Genomic DNA, 18,353 nt, shown 5'->3' with positions numbered 1-18,353 from the left:
TTTTTTTTTAAAGATTTTATTTATTTATTTTTTTGTCAGAGAGAGAGAGAGAGAGTGAGAGCGAGCACAGGCAGACAGAGTGGAAGACAGAGGCAGAGGGAGAAGCAGGCTCCCTGCGGAGCAAGGAGCCCGATGTGGGACTCGATCCCAGGACGCTGGGATCATGACCTGAGCCAAAGGCAGCTGCTTAACCAACTGAGCCACCCAGGCGTCCCTGGACCTTAATTTTTAAGAGTGAGAAGTCAGCAGCACAGAAGCAAAGGTGTTTAATTTGGAATTTTTGGAAGGGAACATACATAATAACAGTGTGGCCTCAGTAAGGTCACGCAAGCGAACAGGAGATGGTTGCCAAGATGGGGGGGTGGGGAGGACGAGGGAGGGTGTTTAAGACTAATCACCAGAATGGGAACTGTTCTCTCTCTCTCTCTCTTTATGCTCAATTTCTTCTCCAGAGTCCTGGTTTTCCTCCTGAGTCAGAGATGTAGAAAGCATTCAGAAGGAAGCAGATGAGCAATTTTTTTTTTTGAAAGAAAATTTTCTTTAATGACAGCTCTCTTGCCTTTTTCAGGAGTTGCTACATTCCACTCTCGTGAATTTTCTGAATTAAAAATTTAGGGAATTGTCCCTCGTAAGCAACTGTAACAGTTAATTATGCTCAAGAATTCATTTTTAGCATTTTCATACTATAAATAAAGGGGCCCTTTTCTTCGGAAGCTGGCTGTTAATAATGACGTGAATGGTGCCCAATAGGAAAGAACATTTTTTAAAAACAAAGATGGCGATTTGAGCGTTGAATTCACAATCCCGCCTTCTTTCAGAGTCTAGAGTCCTCTTGTTTTGGAACCTCCGCTTCCTGCTTGTTCACGAAGCCCTGCCACTGGGGCCCAGTGCTCACTCCTGCAGAACGGGCTTCTTCCCCAAAGAGGAGGAGAGTGCTTGGCTGTTTCCTCTTCCTCCTCCTCCTCCTCTATTCTCGGACAGACAGCAAACACATCACTTATCAAAAAGCCTGTTAATCAAGTAGGTGACAGGCCAAAATGGTTTAGGGCCCTTCTAGCTCCATGACTACACTCCCTGGGAGTGGCTTCACCCTAAAGTCATGATGGGAAGCCTGGTAAAGTAGAGGGAGAAGGGTCCCTTGAAACCTGTTCATTACTGGACAGCCTTTTAGTCACTCACCCTGATGGAGATCTCAGGCCTCGACAATGTCATTTCATTTGCATTCGTATTTAAATGCAACTTCACCATCTCATGGGTATTTCCAACTTTGAGTTGGATTTGATCATTAAAAATAATAAATTTGAGCTGTTTTTCAGTATTCTGGCAATGATTTCCGTTTACCTGGAGAGCAAATGTTGAATGGTGGCAGCAAAGTAATTTTTTTCCCAAGGAGTCAAAACTTTTACTCAGAACATCATATTAGCTCAGAAACTCCTATGATTAACCATTTAGATGGCTAGACCTTGTGGAGTACGGGCATGGCAGCATCCTAAAGGGGTGCTGCTGGCATTGGTTAAGTTTGCATGTGACAATGGGGAATGAGTGTACACTTGGGTTTCTATGCTGAAGTTCCTGGGCTGAGAACCTGGCGGGTCCCTGGGTCTTTCCAGGTTTAGCATCTGGAAGATGCTATCAGTCTGACCCAGTGCTTTCCCAAGCCCTTCTTCTCCTCCCTTCCGGCAGTGACAGGGCTGACTCACGGGCTTAACACTATCCTGGGCTGGCCTTGGAGGTGATTCCAAATATTCCTACTCTACACTGGGTCCTTAGGAAGGTCAAATGAAATAATGTATCTGAAAGAAACATGCTTTATAATATATGTGAAAGGGTTAGCAATTATCCCAATACCATCAGGACTCTGGTATAAGATATAGTCTAAGTAACAATCCATTGGAGCCAAAGAAGCAACTTCTAATTTTTTCCATGACCCATTCATTCCCATTTTGTCTTTGCCTTCAGACAAATGTGCGAAGGTTTTCTGGGTGGAAAAACTCCATTTTGGGGGTTAGTGGACACTCTAAAATATCTCCCGGTTCTGAAGCAAGGGTGTTGCTCTAGGGGAGATGAAACAATGGAAATTTTACCCTGGCATGAAAACTCTTGAGGCAGGATGGAGTGGGAAGGAGTGTAGAGGGGCTGGCAAAGGGCTTTGGCACAAGGAGGCAGAGTGTGCTATCTCAAACTCCAGGGGCTCCTGGCTGCCTTCTCTGAAGGCACGAGGCTGCTCTTTGCCAGACCTTCATCACAGTGGTCACGGTAGGTGAGAACTTAAGTTGGGATGACCGTTCTTCCATGCTTTGGGGCATGGCCTCGGCAGGCCAGAAGGGGACAGAGGGAGAACTGGATAGTACTTCAGAGTATTTTGATCAGAGGCAAGGCTAGCTTAAGGAGACTCTATTTTTATATTCAAGTCTTCCATGAGAATGGTTTCTGGGGAGAACTGACCTCTTTCCTTTCTTTTGATTTTAGTGGCCCAGATTGTGCCAACATGTAAGTCTGTGGGCCTGAGGAACGAACCTGACCCAGTGGCCGTGAGATGTGAGATGTGCTTTCCCCAGCGGGTGAAACTGGTGGCCAGAGGCTGCCTCTGCCCATATGTAGGTTCTCTTTGGTCTGCACAGTGTTGGCCAAGAATTTGAGCTGTCAACACTTAAACGTCTGGTAACATCTTACTTCCAAGTCAGAAGATCTAGTCGCCCTGGGCCTGATTTCTGCATGGTTCTGATTGTCTAAGGCTGGGTGCCCCACGCAACGGGGGCATGAGCTCTCTGGTTTACTAGCATCTCCACCATTCTGTAGTGTCCCTGTGTTACCTGATCTGAATCGTTCGTTTACAGATCCTGCCTGGCTTTTCTAAGGCTTCTGCTATAAACCATTAGGAAGCTTCTATTTCAAAAAGAAGCAAGACTCATTGGTTCAAAACCAGACAGCAATAAGCACTTCTTGGGGATTTGATGCGAACAATGGAGATAGTCAAGGGAATGAAGATACAGATTTGTAGACAGCCTCATCTCAGAGACCAGGAGTTGAGGCTGTACATGGTTTCCCCTGTCTCCACGCATTTCTAGTCCTCACGTGTGCAGATTCTAAAGCCTATTTGAAAGCAAGATCTGAGTGACCCTCTGACCACTTCATAGGAGTTGCCCAATGGGTATATGGTCATTCTATCCCAGCTTTACTTTTGATGTTATCTGCTTACTGCTAATTAGTCTAGCTTTTGAGTTACTGAAATCTTAGAAAGAAAAGATGCCTTTTTTTTCTTTTCTTAACAGTGAGTGGGCTAGAAAAAAACTGTACAGAATTATGAAATGCTTTTGGCAAAGCTCAAAATTATTTGTGCAGTTAATAAACTCTCCATGGCTCCCTCCCTTGTTTCCTGACTCTTGGGAATACAGTGACTTTCTGATCGCAACCTTGCATGTCTATTCGTTCTTCTCGTGACAAATCAAGCACTTGCTTTGATAAGGAAATTAAAGTTACTGAGTTAGTGCTGAGGAAAAACTACTTTAAACACCACTGACCACCTAAAAATTCTATCTTTGGGCTTATATACCGTGGTTTGGGAAATTACCACCCAGTGATACTTGCTAGTTAAATGCAGGTTTGTGGTGAGCTTGTCGTTGTGACAGAATCTCATTTTACACTAAAGAATTTCCAAGAATATTTCTCCCATTGCCTGCAAGCATATCTACTAACATTCTTTTTTTTTTTTGATTTAAGATACATAGGATGATTCTTACCGTGTCTTTTTCCATCATACTTTGCAAACACACTGGCAATGATAAAAGGAGTAGCAGTTGCTAGCTTGACTCTCTTGTAATAATCTTTCCGTCTGATCTGCATTTCTACCCTTGCTGCAGAGGGTTCATTGAAAAGATATGCATTAAACACTTGCTTAAAAGAGGCATAGCCCTTTGTTTGGAGAGCAGGAATTGCTTATAATACTAACACTTCCTGTCTGGTAAATACTGTATTTTAAAAAATAAGCTACAATGTATAAAACCAAGGTCATTTCCCACAAAATGTTCATGTTCTTTGTGATTACAAAACACGGCATCTTGTAAAATATTTCCAGTTCTGTTAACTTGAGAAGTTAAGTACTAATGCTTATTATAAAAGTGTCATGTCTCTTAGAATCGTAGAAGCCTAAAGCGGTATAATCCTTGTCTTATTTGGAAAATGAATTACAATTATTATCGTATTTAAGATTACATTTTTGACACAACACATTACCATTGTGATTCTCAGACCTACAGAAAAAGGTATAAAACATGAGATTGTCTTCAAAAAAAAAAAAAAAGGAACTATTTACAAAACAGGACCAGAAGTAAAATTCCCATTTTTGATTTCCGGTCCCAGGATAGATACACCTTTTAAAGCATGGATATCATTGGATACGGGCTTTTTCAAAGTCAGTCACAATAAGCAAACCGGTCGGTCTTAAATACATTTTATACTTTCTTGATCTATTGGTGTGCATTACTTAATCATACACTTGGTACCTAAAAGTGCTAATCTCATTTCATTTACGGACTTCTGGTTTGACGAGTTACAATGCAAAAAGACACAACGACACAGTTCCAGCGTGGAGGAATCCGCATAGGTCTGAGAACGGGGAGAGGGGGTGTGCCGCTGGTAGGGTTATTTTCTGAGAGAAATGAAATTTCCAGTTGACCCGTGTAGCCAGCGCCTTCTCCAAAAGGATCCACATCCTCATCCATATTCATGAATTCTGCTCTGTTCCCACTCATTTGTATGCACAGATCCTTCCCTGTGTTCGTACAGGTCAACGCTACAGTTGATGCGGTCGATAGAAATTCTACAGGGTCATGAGAAAAAGCAGCACCTTGTCCGCATTAAGTCCGTGGAAGTTTGTTCCTTAACACGCCATTAACATAAAACACGTGTCTTTAACAGCTCTCACCTACGGGATTCTGCGTGCAGTCATCCAACCGGCCGATTCGAAAGAGGAACACCAAGGCTTGGTATTCACAATTACATTCAGAAAAAGCCTTCCATGAGTCTATGAACACCGGCCAGGGAGCGTGCTTGGGGTTCAAAGGTCAGCCTCAGGCCGCCGTCAGCCACAAAGAAATAGCTCTTTCTCATACAGCATTCCTGCACATCTCCGAAAGTTGGTGTGGTCCAGTTCATGGAAATCTGCCTTGAAATAATTATCATGTTCCTTAAAAAACAAATCAATCCCCCCAAACACCAAACAGTTCTGACCCGAAAAGACTCTAGAGATAATAAAAGTCTTTCTAGTCTTAAGATCCTCCAGATCTCTCTTTTATATACCCTTTAATTTTCCCTGAGGAAATGAATATTATTTACAGTATTTTGCTACTATTCTCAAGGTATTCTCTCCTGTAGGTACAATCCTTGCCACTTATCTCTCAACATTCTCAATTGAACGCTGCTCTTTCTTTTTCTGATGAAGTCTGAAGGAGGAGGAAATGGGTTCAGCCGCGCCGGCAAATTCAGAGCCCAACGTGGCTTTCAGAAGTGTGGCTTCGTGTGACACTGGAGACAGCTAACTGAAACTCAAAAGATCTTGAAATCTGATAGAGGGCATTTCAGTTTCAGAAATCTCTTGCAACATTCATGTAACTATTTCCCGGGGAAAGGTTTTGGAAAGCCCAAGAGCTGTAACCCCCATCTTTGTCTATTGCAAGTTTTCATGGGCAGCACAGTTACGACATGGAATCGTCTAATGAAGGGCACCTTGGCGCGTGGCGGGACTGACAGGCACTCCGCAGCTGGGCATGCCCTCAGGTGGAAACCAGCTGCCTTCTTCCTGACACTGGCTTTTCCCAACCAAGAGAGGAAACTCACCAGCACGAAAGGGGGCGGGAAATCTGTGCCCCCTAGAGATGTGCGTGAGGTCCTGTATCCCTGGGCAAAGCTGCTTCCCTTCCGGGAGCTCTCTTCTTGCTTCAGGCAGCCACTCCTGGGGGACCACATGACAGCTCCCTCGGAGGTGCCCAGAAACAGTCCCCCCTGGCCGACCAGCTTTAAGAAGATGAGCGGGAGCCAGATGTCCATAGACCTCTTGTATATCTCTCTGGTCCCCAACCGACCGACTTGCTACCTGCATGTTGTCTCCAACTTGTCACACTGCTTCCCACAGATTGGGTATATATCCACTGGGAAAGACTAAGTCTTAATACTACAGCCTGATGAACTCTTTGCTTTGTAGCTCCCTGAAGAATGCCCGTCCATTACTATGAGATGCCTTCTTTAGACAGAGATGAGAACTATTTTCTGAACGGAGGGGGATCAAGGGAGAGAAAGGTCAAAAGGCTACAGCACACCTTCTTTAGAAATACTTTGTGTCCAGAATCCGTGTATTGCCATTCCTTTTGCACACGCAGGTGTCTGAGGTCCCTGGGATGGACGGAGCTTCAGTTAACCAGTCATGCTGTGGGACCGCCCTTTCCACCCATCCTCTGCTTCCCCTCGCCAAATGAAGACACAAAAGAACATGGTACCACAGCAATGGCAGAAAATGAATGTTGGGCTTAATTTGGCACTTCATTTAATTCCAAAATATAACAAAATAGCTCTGTCTTTTTTTTTTTTTTTTTAATTTTAGCTCTTACAACCAGAGCTATATATTGCAATTCATTGCTTTCTGGGTGGTTTGCATTAAGTTAATCACTCCCCCCACACTCCCCAAGGCCAGCCAGGTGAATTTTGGTGGTTCTCTATTTATGACATGCCTTGGTACAAAGAATGGATGTGTGTGTGTGTGCAGGAAAAGTCTGTGCACACCTGGATACCAGAGAAGAAGGTACACAGAGATCAGAGCCAGTTGGCAGAAAGGAGCCCCTACGTAGGTAGGAGATGCAGAAGAGTATGTGTAAAGAAGGCTTTAGAAAGGTGAAAAAATCCCAGGCAATTTGCCTTCAGCTCTACACTTCTGCTTGCACCTGTGCATTGGCTACAAACCAGGTAAAGACTGAGCTTGGACCCCCCCCCCCCCCCAAGGCCAGAGCTCAGAACTAACTAATCATGGCCTGCATCTCTAGGGTCCAGCTACAAAACCTCATTCCAGGACTGCTCCCTGGCGAAGACCTCTCCCTCCTTATGTTCCAAAGTTCTGGAGGGTAGGGAGGATGGATTTAGCCCCTCATCACTTTGATTATTTTTGATGAATGACTTAATCCCAGGATCACGGGCCAGGGAGCCTCCCTGAAGAGAAAAACCTCTGCGCGGGGATTGTGCTCCAGCAAACTATCCCTTTTGGACTCACTGTGGCCACAAGGCAGCCCAGCCCACCCGCAGCTCAGGCTGGAGCATCAAGTCATAGCAGAGGGTGCCTACAGGTAGAGCAACAGGATTCCAGGGAGGAGACAAGACATGCTGGGACTGAGAATGCAAATACATTTCCTCCTTTAAAAAAAAAAAAAAAAGCCCTTTCCTGGCTGACCTTGTAAATATGAAAACATACATTATAACTGGTGCCATAGCTACTCCTGATTGGCAATCCTGACATGAAATTAAATGAAGCTCTTTTCCTGCTCTCTTGAAATAAGCGTTGTTGAAATAAAAATAAATGGAGGAAAACAGGATCCCTCCCAAGGAATAATGTTTGAAAAGTCACATGAAAGCTTAAAAAATAAATTTGCCAAAAAGATTCGAACACACAGGTTGTGGATATGATACTGTGGAACCTCCTTCTATTTCCCTCGATTATAAAAGGAAAAGGATATTCGTTATTACTAGATGACTCCTTTCAAAGCTTTAAAACGAAAAGTGTATGTACAATCTCTCAACATATATTAAACTTTCTTCTGTGCAATTTCATCGAACATTCCTATGGCTGATCGTAGGCTCTCCGTCCTGACACAGCGCCCCCATAAGGTGCTCTTACTACTTTTTGCATAGGTATAGGAGAAAGAACTCATTCGCAGGGCAATCCAGGGTAGGGTGGAGGAGCTTATAAACTCTCCTCCTCCATACCACTACCACCAAAACCGACCAAGCAACCAACCAACATATGTACATACGTAGCAGGCTAGGAAACACAGTGAGAGCCCTGGTCCGACTAGCTTGAGAAATGCCTATACCCACATGCATTTTCCTTTGGGTGTTCGGTATGTTCCCCTCTGAGCAAATTCTTAGCCAACAGTTCCAATATTTTTATAAGAAAAATAAAGTTTGGGACCTCCCATGCACCCAGATCATATTTCTGTCGGTCACGAGCCCATCTCCCGGACGCGCTAAAGCATACAACCTATGAAAGTGCACTCAGAATGGATGTGAGTTTGCGGACCTCGCCCGTCTCGGAACAGATGGGGACGTGGGCGGTGTGCTCCGCGGTGCGTAGCGAACCTGCGGGGATAGTCCGAGCTCTCTCTACCTTTTCTGAAACCAGCCCGGGGTGGAGATTGGAGGGAAGGCCGGCTGACCCGCTGTCCTGGCAAGGACACTGTCAGACGAGCAGTGACCCACAGACCGGGGGCCGCCGTCTGCCCCGCGTCCCTGAAAGAAGCATCGAGGCTTACCCGGACAGCCGCCGCCCGCGCGGGTCCTGCACGGGGCCGGGCCCCAGGCGCCCCCCGGGGAAGGGCTTCTGAGACCGCTAGACTCCTTGGGGTTCCCGCGGCGGGATGTCCTGGGCTCAGCTGGGGGCTGAAGTCTGCTGGTGATCGCTTGGCGAGGGGATGCCCTCCGGGCCCTGCCGGCCAACAGCGCCGCGGCGGTTCCAAGCGGGGCCCATCTTGGAAACAGGACAGACGGACAAACGAGACAGAGAAGAGATACCCAGGTGCTCAGCTTTCTGGCAACACGCCATGATGTGCACTGCTCCGAGAGGTCGGGGGAGAATGCTGTTCACAAGGAAAGGAGGCGTTGACCTCTGTACAGATGCCACCGAATAACGTGGAGCTTCTTGTTCTTTTAATATGTCCCCCAAAATCTCAGAAATGGCATTATTCAGAAAGCTTATCAAAATATGCCTCCTCTCTAGGTCAAACAGGCTTTGTTGGTTCAGTTGCTACGGAGTCTGCAGTTTTCAGACCTAGACATACAGCAGGAAAAAAAAAAAAACAAAAACAAGACTGTTCTTTTTCAAGGAAAAAACAAAACAAAACAAAACTGCCAGATGCTGGGTTCTCAGCAAGAGCAGTGAGGGTGGTGACCTTATTTTATTTTATTTTTTGCTGTCATTCCACCAAGTTTCCTGGAAGTGCTTTTCCTGGGCTTCAAGTGGAATTTGTTCGGAAGAAAAAGCGCTTTTCCAGAGCCTGCCGTGGAAGGCAAGGGCAGCGGGGCGGCGGGCCGCCGGCTCGGTGGTCTCAGGGGTCAGTCAGTGAACCTCTGGCAGGCTTTCTTCCAGCGGCACGCCGTGCACCACAGGTCCCGGTTCTCCATGCCGTACACCTTGCGGCACTTCTTGCCCTCTCCCCGGGGTTTCCTGCAAGACAGGCAAGGAGCAGTTAGGCCGGGGGGTACGGGGCGGGGCGCAGTCAAGGAGCTTTCTCTGCAAGGCTTGAGAGCCCTCGAGAGAGCCAGAAACAGCATTAACAAACCTAGCAGGGGTTCTTGCTAGATTTGGACTTGAGCACCTGCTGGATGTTGTCCGGCCACCAAGCTCAGCTGTTACTATTGGCTACTGTAACTCTGAAGCTTCTGCTTGTCCATTTGGGGCCATGTCCCTCTCCATCAAAATGAATTAAACAGGTACATGCAAAAAATGCCAGTAGAGAGCTTTATTCTTTTAAGTTTTAAGTATGTGCTTTCCAGTGCTTTCTTGCTCCTCAAATTTCTAGCATTCTGGTTAAGGAAAATTGGAGGTGTTTTTTCTTGATCTGTATTGAAAACTGTATCTTAAAATTCTTTTAATACAGAGGGTAAGGCCATATGGTTTTAAATAGACCCAGTAATCTCCATTGCCTATTCCTTGAGAAAACCTACAGCAAACTGTTCCCCTCTGGCCATCATCCCCAGCCCCAAACAACTCTTTGCTAGTAATCGATGGGTGGAGAAAATGATGACCACAAAAGAAAGGGCATTTTGTCCATTCCAGGGAAAGTTTATGGAAGATGGTTTCTCTGTTTTCCCTTCTCCTTGCTGTTCTTCTGTTTTTCAGTTAATTCCCTTGAGATGAGGTGGCATTTCAAGCAGTCATACCTCAGGCTGACGGTCCCTCTGGGTGGTGAGGACAAGACCGTGTGAGTGTGCTGTCTCTGCTCTCCTGTGCCCCCCAGATGATTATGTGTTGGTGACACCTGGCAAGGACATGAAAACAAAGTTGATGGGGCAGGTTCTTCTCACCATACTTTCGTTTAGCCTTTGCCACATGGGCAGTGGTCAACATTAGACATGGAAATGAAGGGCTTCCTTCACAGAGACACCTGTTAGCATGCAGAAGGGTGATGCTTGTGGTAGAATTTAAATGCTCCCCGAACAGAAAAGACTCGGCAATGATGAATACTTAAAAAATCCTCATGACTTCACATATATATTCCAAGTTGCCCATAGTAATGTTTTTTCACCTGAATAATATTCAAAACCTTAAAATATAGTCTCACCTAGTCTAAGCCTCATGATCTACCTTTAAAAAAAGACAAATCCCTAGAGATGCCTTGGTGGCTCAGTGGGTTGAGTGTCTGCTTTTGGCTCAGGTCATGATCCCAGGGTCCTGGGATCGAGTCCCGCATCAGGTTTCTTGCTCCTCAGGGAGCCTGCTTCTCCCTCTGCCTATCTCTCTCTCCTTCTCTCTCTCTCTCTCTCTCTGGAGAATAAAAATAAAAATCTTTAAAAAAGACAAATCCTGGGGCACCTAGGTGGCTCAGTGGGTTGGAGCCGCTGCCTTAGGCTCAGGTCATGGTCCCAGGGTCCTGGGATCGAGCCCCGTATCGGGTTCTCTGCTCAGCAGGGAGCCTGCTTCCTTCTCTCTCTCTGCCTGCCTCTCTGCCTACTTGTGATCTGTCTGTCAAATAAATAAATAAATCTTAAAAAAAAAAAAAAGACAAACCCTAGAGAGGTTAGGACAGTTACCTAAAATTATATAGCCAGTCAATAGCAATGACAGAGCGTGGACCTTGGCCCTCTGTTTGCTTTACAAGATCATTACAGCCCCTATATAAATGGCTTCTTGCATAAAACATCCACACAGCAGATGGTGGGGTCCAAATGGGAATAAAGGCTGGAAGCAAAGAGTCCAAGCAAGTCAAGAACAAAGGTCATCCTTGAAATACTCACTGGGCATTCGCTACATGCCAGGTTCACGGACAATGGCTTTAATTGTCACAACTACCCCACGTGACAAGTACTATTCTTGTTCCTACTTGATAGATGAGGAAACCAAGGCATGGGGCCAAGGTTGTAGAAGTTGGCCAAGGTCATGGAACTTGTAATGGCAGGGCCAGCGCTTATACTGATCTCTACCTGATGCCGGAGCATGTGTCTGAACCCTGGTACCCCTCTGCTTCTCAGTCCCAAGAACAGGAGGCGCCTGGCTTTTGAAGCCCCTTACATTTCTTGCTAGACCCTTTGCATCATTTGCTCTCATCACACTATGTATCGTCCTAGCACCTGGGATTCTCAACCGCTACGAAAAATGAGTTTTTATAAGAAAAGAGAAATGATATTTCAAGTAAATATAGAGCATTGCCATTTGTAGAGGAGCAGAAACTCGATGAATTTAGAAACTTAGTTATCTAGAGACCAGCATGGCCATCGAAGTACAAGTCCTGGAACGTACAGTCCTGGGAACATTCCTAAGGCATACTTCTAGAACTGAATTTCTCTAGTACAGGTATTGGCATTTTTTATTTTCTTTCAATTTAGAGGAACAGACATCAGTGCTATCTTCCTAGATGTTAATTGAAAAAATTAAACACATAAGTAAAACCCCAACATTTTAAACCACTATTGCCATGATTCTGAATTATTCTGTACCATTGGTCTCTAGTGGTCTTTACGCCACACCCCTTTTATGAGATGACAGGGCGCTCTTCATTCAGCAGGTATTTCTCAAGTTCTTATTGTGTACCAGGCACCCTTCTAGAATGTGGGTACCTAGCTGTGAACAATGCCAAGTCTTTGTCCTCATGGAGCATACATTCTAGTGGGGATACAGACAATAAATACGAACGAGTAAGATCATTTTAGTGATAAGTGCATAAAGAAAGTAAAAATAGGTCAATAGGCAAAGCCTCATTAAGGGAGAAGACATAGACTTATTTAGGGCCGTGAGAGAAGGCTCCCCGAGAGGTTATCTTTTTTCTTTAGGGCACTCTGGAGAAAGGGGGAGCAATGACAGAGACCTCCTAACTGAAGAGTGTGTGGAGGCTGGGCTGAGAGGACAGGAGGTGGTGGATTCAGGTCATGCTTCCTGGCTGATAGAAGAATTTTTTTTTTTTTTTAAAGATTTTATTTATTTATTTGAGGGAGAATGAGTGAGAGAGAGCATGAGAGAGGAGAAGGTCGGAGGGAGAAGCCGACTCCCCAAGGAGCTGGGAGCCGGATGCGGGACTCGATCCTGGAAGTCTGGGATCATGACCTGAGGCGAAGGCAGTCGCCCAACCAACGGAGCCACCCAGGCGCCCTGATAGAGGAATTTGAATTGAATGTTGCTCTAAGTGCCAGGGAAGCCATTGGAGAATTTTAACAAAGTGAGACATCTGATTAATGCTTTAAAAAGATGCCTGTGGCTCCTTTGAGAATGAATTGGAGACAGCCTGGAGAGGAGCCCTGCTGTCTAGTTAAGAGCTCTGCGCCATTTGGGGGGAAAGATGATTTAGACGAGAGCGTGGCAGCGGTAAGGTTAGAAGCGGCCGGATTCATGGCAGAATCAGGCAGAGTCTGGCACTTGCTGAAGGATGGGAAAAAAGGAAGACAAATCTTGAGAAGAATCAGGAATGAATCAAGAGGAGTCAAGGGTGAATCCTAGCTTCTGGCCCAAGAAGCTGGAGGGATGCCACTTACCGGAATGGGAAAACTGGTGATGTGATTGGTTTGAGGAAGGAGTGAGGACCAGGCTTTCGAAAATTCCAAAGATACCGTTTGAGGACTATGGAGGAACAACCCTTCACTACAGTCTTTATTCCTGCTCTGGCTTTCTTAACTCAGAAGCTCGGGGCCTGAGTGCATAGTCCTGTCTGGCAGCGACTCCTCCCAATCCACCCAAGTCCTGGGTTTTATGGGGGCACAACGCAGCAGAAGCCGGGACCCGCTTTACACATTGGCTGTGACTCAGTTCTGTGTGCGGACCAATACGACCTAACTCGTGAATCTTCCTTGAGACTTTTAATAGCAAGACAATCATGGTGGAAAGCTTTTTATTTTAGCAGGGGCTGAGGGTGGAAGGGAAGGGAGCAGCTGGCGTGGGAACGGTTATTTGTTTAGTGCTCGCAAACGTGAGGGCTAGGCTGCTCCTTCAGGTGTCATTTGTTTTCATCCTGCCAGCAAAGTGCGGCTATCTGAATTTTGTAGATAAGAGAATTTAGACATCCAGCCACGAGGCGGCTTGCAGAACCTCCCAGTGTTCTAAGGAGTGGTAGTAGTAGTTTACCGAGGGCTTGTTAAACAGAGGGCCTTGGAAAGCTATCTGCCTTCCTTTTCACTGTGACCCTCGGGTCTGTCGTAGTGTTGTCGTGTCCACGTCCTCGGTAAGGCAGTGGGGAAGTTCGGTCTGTGCTGCATCATCACTGGTGGGGCCTGTACTTGAACACAGGCCGTCGTCTCCTACCAGCTGACCTTGGCACTAGTTCTGAGTGAGGTCAAGGCTCTGCTCTTGCCACTCCTCCATCATCCTGCTGCGGAGCTGATGGAAATACGATGGGCCCTAAAATAAAGCCCTGCATAGCACGATGTCAGCTATCTCGCCCGGCAGTCTCCCCATTTCAATCTCTATTCGGGTTTTTATTTATTTTTTATTTTTTTAAAAGATTTTATTTATTTGACAGACAGAGATCACAAGTAGGCAGAGAGGCAGGCAGATAGAGAGTGAGAGAAGGAAGCAGGCTCCCTGCTGAGCAGAGAGCCCGATGTGGGACTCGATCCCAGGACCCTGAGATCATGACCTGAGCCGAAGGCAGCGGCTTAACCCACTGAGCCACCCAGGCGCCCTCTATTCGGGTTTTTAAAAAATTTTTAAGTCTTTTTAGTTTTATATCTTAACTGTTTCTAAGTTCTATTTTGGGGCATGGTCTATAAAGCATGCAATAGACTTGGAGAGTACTCTATGGTATTTTTTTTAAATAAATAGATAAATTAAAAAAAATTTTTTTAAAGTATAATCTCCATTTTATGTTTTCCCCAGAGAACAGTTTTTCTTCAGTCCTTAAGGACTCAGCTCCTGACATGGGCTTTGGTGGAGGGCTTGGGGCAGCCCCCATGGGTCTAAGTGGGGGTGGGGGTGTTGGGGCCCTCCAGGCTTCAGGAGAGCGATTCCTGGCTGGCTTGCTGTGAATGGCACAGCTCACACAGTGATGGTGTCTCACACACAGGCCTCCGCATGCCTCTCATTTTGCTGCTGATTAGGTGGGACCTCGGAAGAGTTTGAAGAACACTAGTCTGCAAAAATCATGGCTGATTTCTCCCCTGTGTTGGGTAGGTATGGGTTATATCAGTCAGTCCTGAATAGGGAGAGTACATTTCTTCTGACAGGTATAGTATACCAGTGGGACACATCACAGGCAGCAAGATAGTGAATGCTCCATAATAGCCAGTGCCAGGCACTGGACTCAATGATCCAACTCCATGGGGGCAGGGCACCTGGGTGGCTCAGTCGGTTAAGCATCTGTCTTTTGATCAGGTTATGATCCCAGGGTCCAGGGATCCAGTGCCTCATCAGGCTCTCTGCTCAGTGGGGAGTCTGTTTCTCCCTCTCCCTGCCCCTTTGCCTACTTGTGCTCTGTGTCAAATAAATAAAATCTTAAAAACAAAACAAAACAATTCTGTGGGGTGGTTTAAAGTGAAGGGCATTGCTTAAGAGAGATCATGTGGCTGGCCAGATAGCAGACGCCAGAGTCAGGGTTTGTATCTGAGCCTCACACCCAGAGCAGTTATAAAGAATGTTGTGTCCCTCTGTAACTAGGTTGGGGAAATTTCTTTTCTTTGGGATCTTCTGTCTCTCAAATGGAGAAGCTGATGTTCATTGTCTTGGTTGTAACCTCTTATACTATTCTGAGTCCTCCCTCAAGGTGTTAATAAAAAACAAACCAGCTAGGGGCACCTGGATGGCTCAGATGGTTAGGCAGCTTCCTTCAGCTCAGGTCATGATCCCAGGGTCCTGGGATCAAGCCCCACATGGGGCTCTCTGCTCAGCAGTGAGTCTGCTTCTCCTTCTCCCTCCATAATCTCTCTCGCTTTCACTCTCTTAAACAAAAACAAACAAACAAACAAAAACAAAAAACCCCAGCTAAACGTTTGATAATTAAGCACACTATTTTAGGTTTGGAGATCCTCCCTCCAGCCTGACCCCCCTCCTGGAATAGCCCTTGGATGGCAGGTCGACTCGCTCTCGGTTGTGTGGGCTTGTTACAGACTGCATGTTTGTGTCCCCACCCTGCCCCAGTTCGTATATTGTCGCTCTCATCCTTAGGGTGGTTATATTTGGATATGGGGCCTTTAAGGAAGTAATTAAAGATAAATGATGTCAAAAGGCTGGGACCCTGATCCAACAGGATTTGTGTTCTTATAAGAAGAGATACCCAAGGCCTCTCTCTCCACCCACCAGCACCCCTTCCCCCACCTCCACTACTAGAAAAGGCCAGATAAGGACACAGTGAGAAGGTGGCCTTCTACAAGCCACAGAAAGAGCTGTCACCTGGAACTAGCCAGCACCTTGATCTGGGACTTCTAGCCTCCAGAACTGTGAGGAAATACATTTTGGGTGCTTAAAGTGATCCAGTCTATGGTATCCTGTGATGGCAGTATAAGCAGACTCATTCGGGGTAAAGAACTCTCAGCTTTCTGTCGAAAAGACAGAGAAAAGAATGTAGATAATTAGAAGAAAAGGTGTGGTCGTTTGGGAAAAACAGCTCAAAGAATGCTCTAATTAATGAGCGTCTTCTCCCTACTCTTACGTCTACAGCCTTTGGCTAGAAAACACTGCCCCGCCAGTCACATTTGTAGCTATGCAGAACATCCTGCTCCACTCCACGCCTCTGCGAAGACGTCTTACCCAGCACCTTATTAAAGCCCGCCCTTCAGGAAATGTTATGTAGGCAAATGAATAAATAAAATCCTGCAAACCTTGGGATTTTCCCGACGGAGATTATTTCCATTCTCTAGGAAGCATATAAAAGCATCCCTTCTTCAATACCGGGTCTCCAAGATGTGGGGGGGGGGGGAAGCACACCTTAAATGGGGTTGACAAGCTCAGGGTATTTGCTTTGGAGTACAAAGAGAAACATGTTCTTTAAAGAGCATTTTATACAATGGGAACTGCTTTGTTCTTCCGTTTGGATACAGTTGAGGACTGCGCTAATACTAATTCATTATAATTTAAAATGTTTAGAGCTTCTTTCTCAAAACCCTATTACACTAGTTTAGAAGGTAGGAATTCATACGCTCTTAGAGTCTGCCTGGCTCCACGTCTTCTAGAGATGGGGACAGCATTTCTGGAGAATTTGGGGATAGTCATTGGGATACCCAGTCAGTAGACACGTACCAATTGTATGCTTCTGTGGTGCGGCACTGTACGGTCCAATTCCCACAAGAAGGAGGCAACCAGTAATCACTTATGTTTTTTCAAGCCTCAATAGACAGTATATAACATAAAGAACATTTTTAATAGCGAGCCTTTTCTCTAGGGTTAAACAAAGCCTGGGAAAATAGCATTCCCTTCCCTTGAAATAAGAATGGCAGCTAAAACAGTCTAAAGTGTTGGCAGAAACATGACACAACCAGACAGATGGAGAATTCCGTGGTGAAAGAGGACGTTAGAAGCGCAAGTAGGATTTTAGTGGGATACCTAGTTAACCCAACCACTCTATATACTTTCTGTCAAAGCTCTGGTCTACACTGTCCCAGGGAACTGATGAAGTTAGGGTCTTTGAACAATTAAGGCATTGAGGTGAGAACAGAGATACACAGTATCCACAACAAGGAAGAGTGTTAAGATCTTGCTCCTGGAAAGAAAGGAGAAGAGGGTATCCTGGCTGGTATCTTATTGGGTAAAGCATTTAGTAACTTTAGGAGAAACATAGCTGGTCATCCAACACTCAGTGATTTCTCTGCACATCAGAAGATGATTTAATTAAGAAAGCAAAAGGAAAGAAATTCCATTTTGGTTGGCCACAGAGGTAATCTGAAAAGGAGTCTGACCTGGGCTGTTCCAGCCAGACGCTACACTTGCTTGTACTCCAGGTGAGAAATATGTATATGTTCTCGAAAATTCTCAAATCAAAGACTGGAATTAACGAGATTCAGAATAGTGGGTCTCTATGATCCTGTAATTGTGGCTGCCTTTCTAGGGTAGAGGGCTTGTCTCGAAAGTGATACTGAGAGCCACTCCAGGTCTTTTTATGTCTATCAAAAAAATAAAAAAGTCGAAGTCCCCCAAAGGACTGATGGTTAACCTCTGACACCCTCCTCAGCTCATCATTGTTCTTGACGGAAACAAAGCGGATACCTACATGCTCTCTTCTAATGTCTACTACAAGATCCCTCCTTGCATTCTCTGTCCTTCAGACTAGCCAGCCATTACTACTATTTGACAAAGCAGGTGACTTTCATAATTACTCTAGATCCTCGATCGTTATTTAAAAACCAAATTCCAGGAGTATTTTCTGGTAGCCACAAATTCCCAAATTGCTGCCAGTGGGATGCTTTTTATTGTTGGCTGTTCTCCTAGGAAATTTAAAAAGTATTCATCAACAGAGCACAGCATAATTGATTGAGCTGCTTCCATTTTTATCAGTGCTGTAGGAGGCCTTAGTATTTTCTGGAAACCTCTGAAAGTCGCCACTGATTGACAATAAGAGGCTTTTGTGAGGTCCTTGGGGAGAGGGGTGGAGAGGAGAAAATAGGGTTAGTGTCTGTTATCATAAGCCACTTTATGAACCTTATCAGGAGTTTTAAGCCACTGTAGGCATCAACAGTGTGTAGGTCCGTGGATATTCTGTGATAAGCTACAAAAGACCCAATACATTTTTAAACGAATGGCTAGGTATCAAGTTAATTCATGGTGACTTATCAGACAGCAATCATTTACCATGTCAAATCAATGCTTATATACCACTTAAACCTGATTGCATAGTTTAGCACTCTTATTTTCAGACTGCCGATCAGCATGGATTACTCAAGCTTTGGAAGAAAAAAAAAGATTTCAATTTATGGGATTTTTTTTGAACCTTTCAAAATGACACACCTACAAACAATAATTTCAAAGT

General features: G+C 45.3%; 1 protein-coding gene across 1 annotated transcript in view; it reads right to left on the bottom strand.

The window, feature by feature from the left end:
- Positions 1–18,353, bottom strand: part of ZNF704 (zinc finger protein 704) — a 239,813-nt gene that overhangs the window by 3,415 nt on the left and 218,045 nt on the right. Inside the window, exons 8-9 of the mRNA XM_082719437.1 lie at positions 10,138–10,235; positions 221–9,421 (exon numbers count right to left, since the gene is read on the bottom strand). Of these exons, the coding sequence (XP_082575563.1) occupies positions 9,310–9,421; positions 10,138–10,235 (210 nt within the window). The 3' untranslated portion in view covers positions 221–9,309. The remainder of the gene's footprint in view (positions 1–220; positions 9,422–10,137; positions 10,236–18,353) is intronic.

This window comes from Mustela nivalis (assembly GCF_964662115.1).
Source record: "Mustela nivalis genome assembly, chromosome: 2".
In the NCBI taxonomy this organism is placed as follows: domain Eukaryota; kingdom Metazoa; phylum Chordata; class Mammalia; order Carnivora; family Mustelidae; genus Mustela; species Mustela nivalis.
Note: the sequence above shows the minus strand (reverse complement) of the source record. Positions and strands in the feature narration are given on the sequence as shown.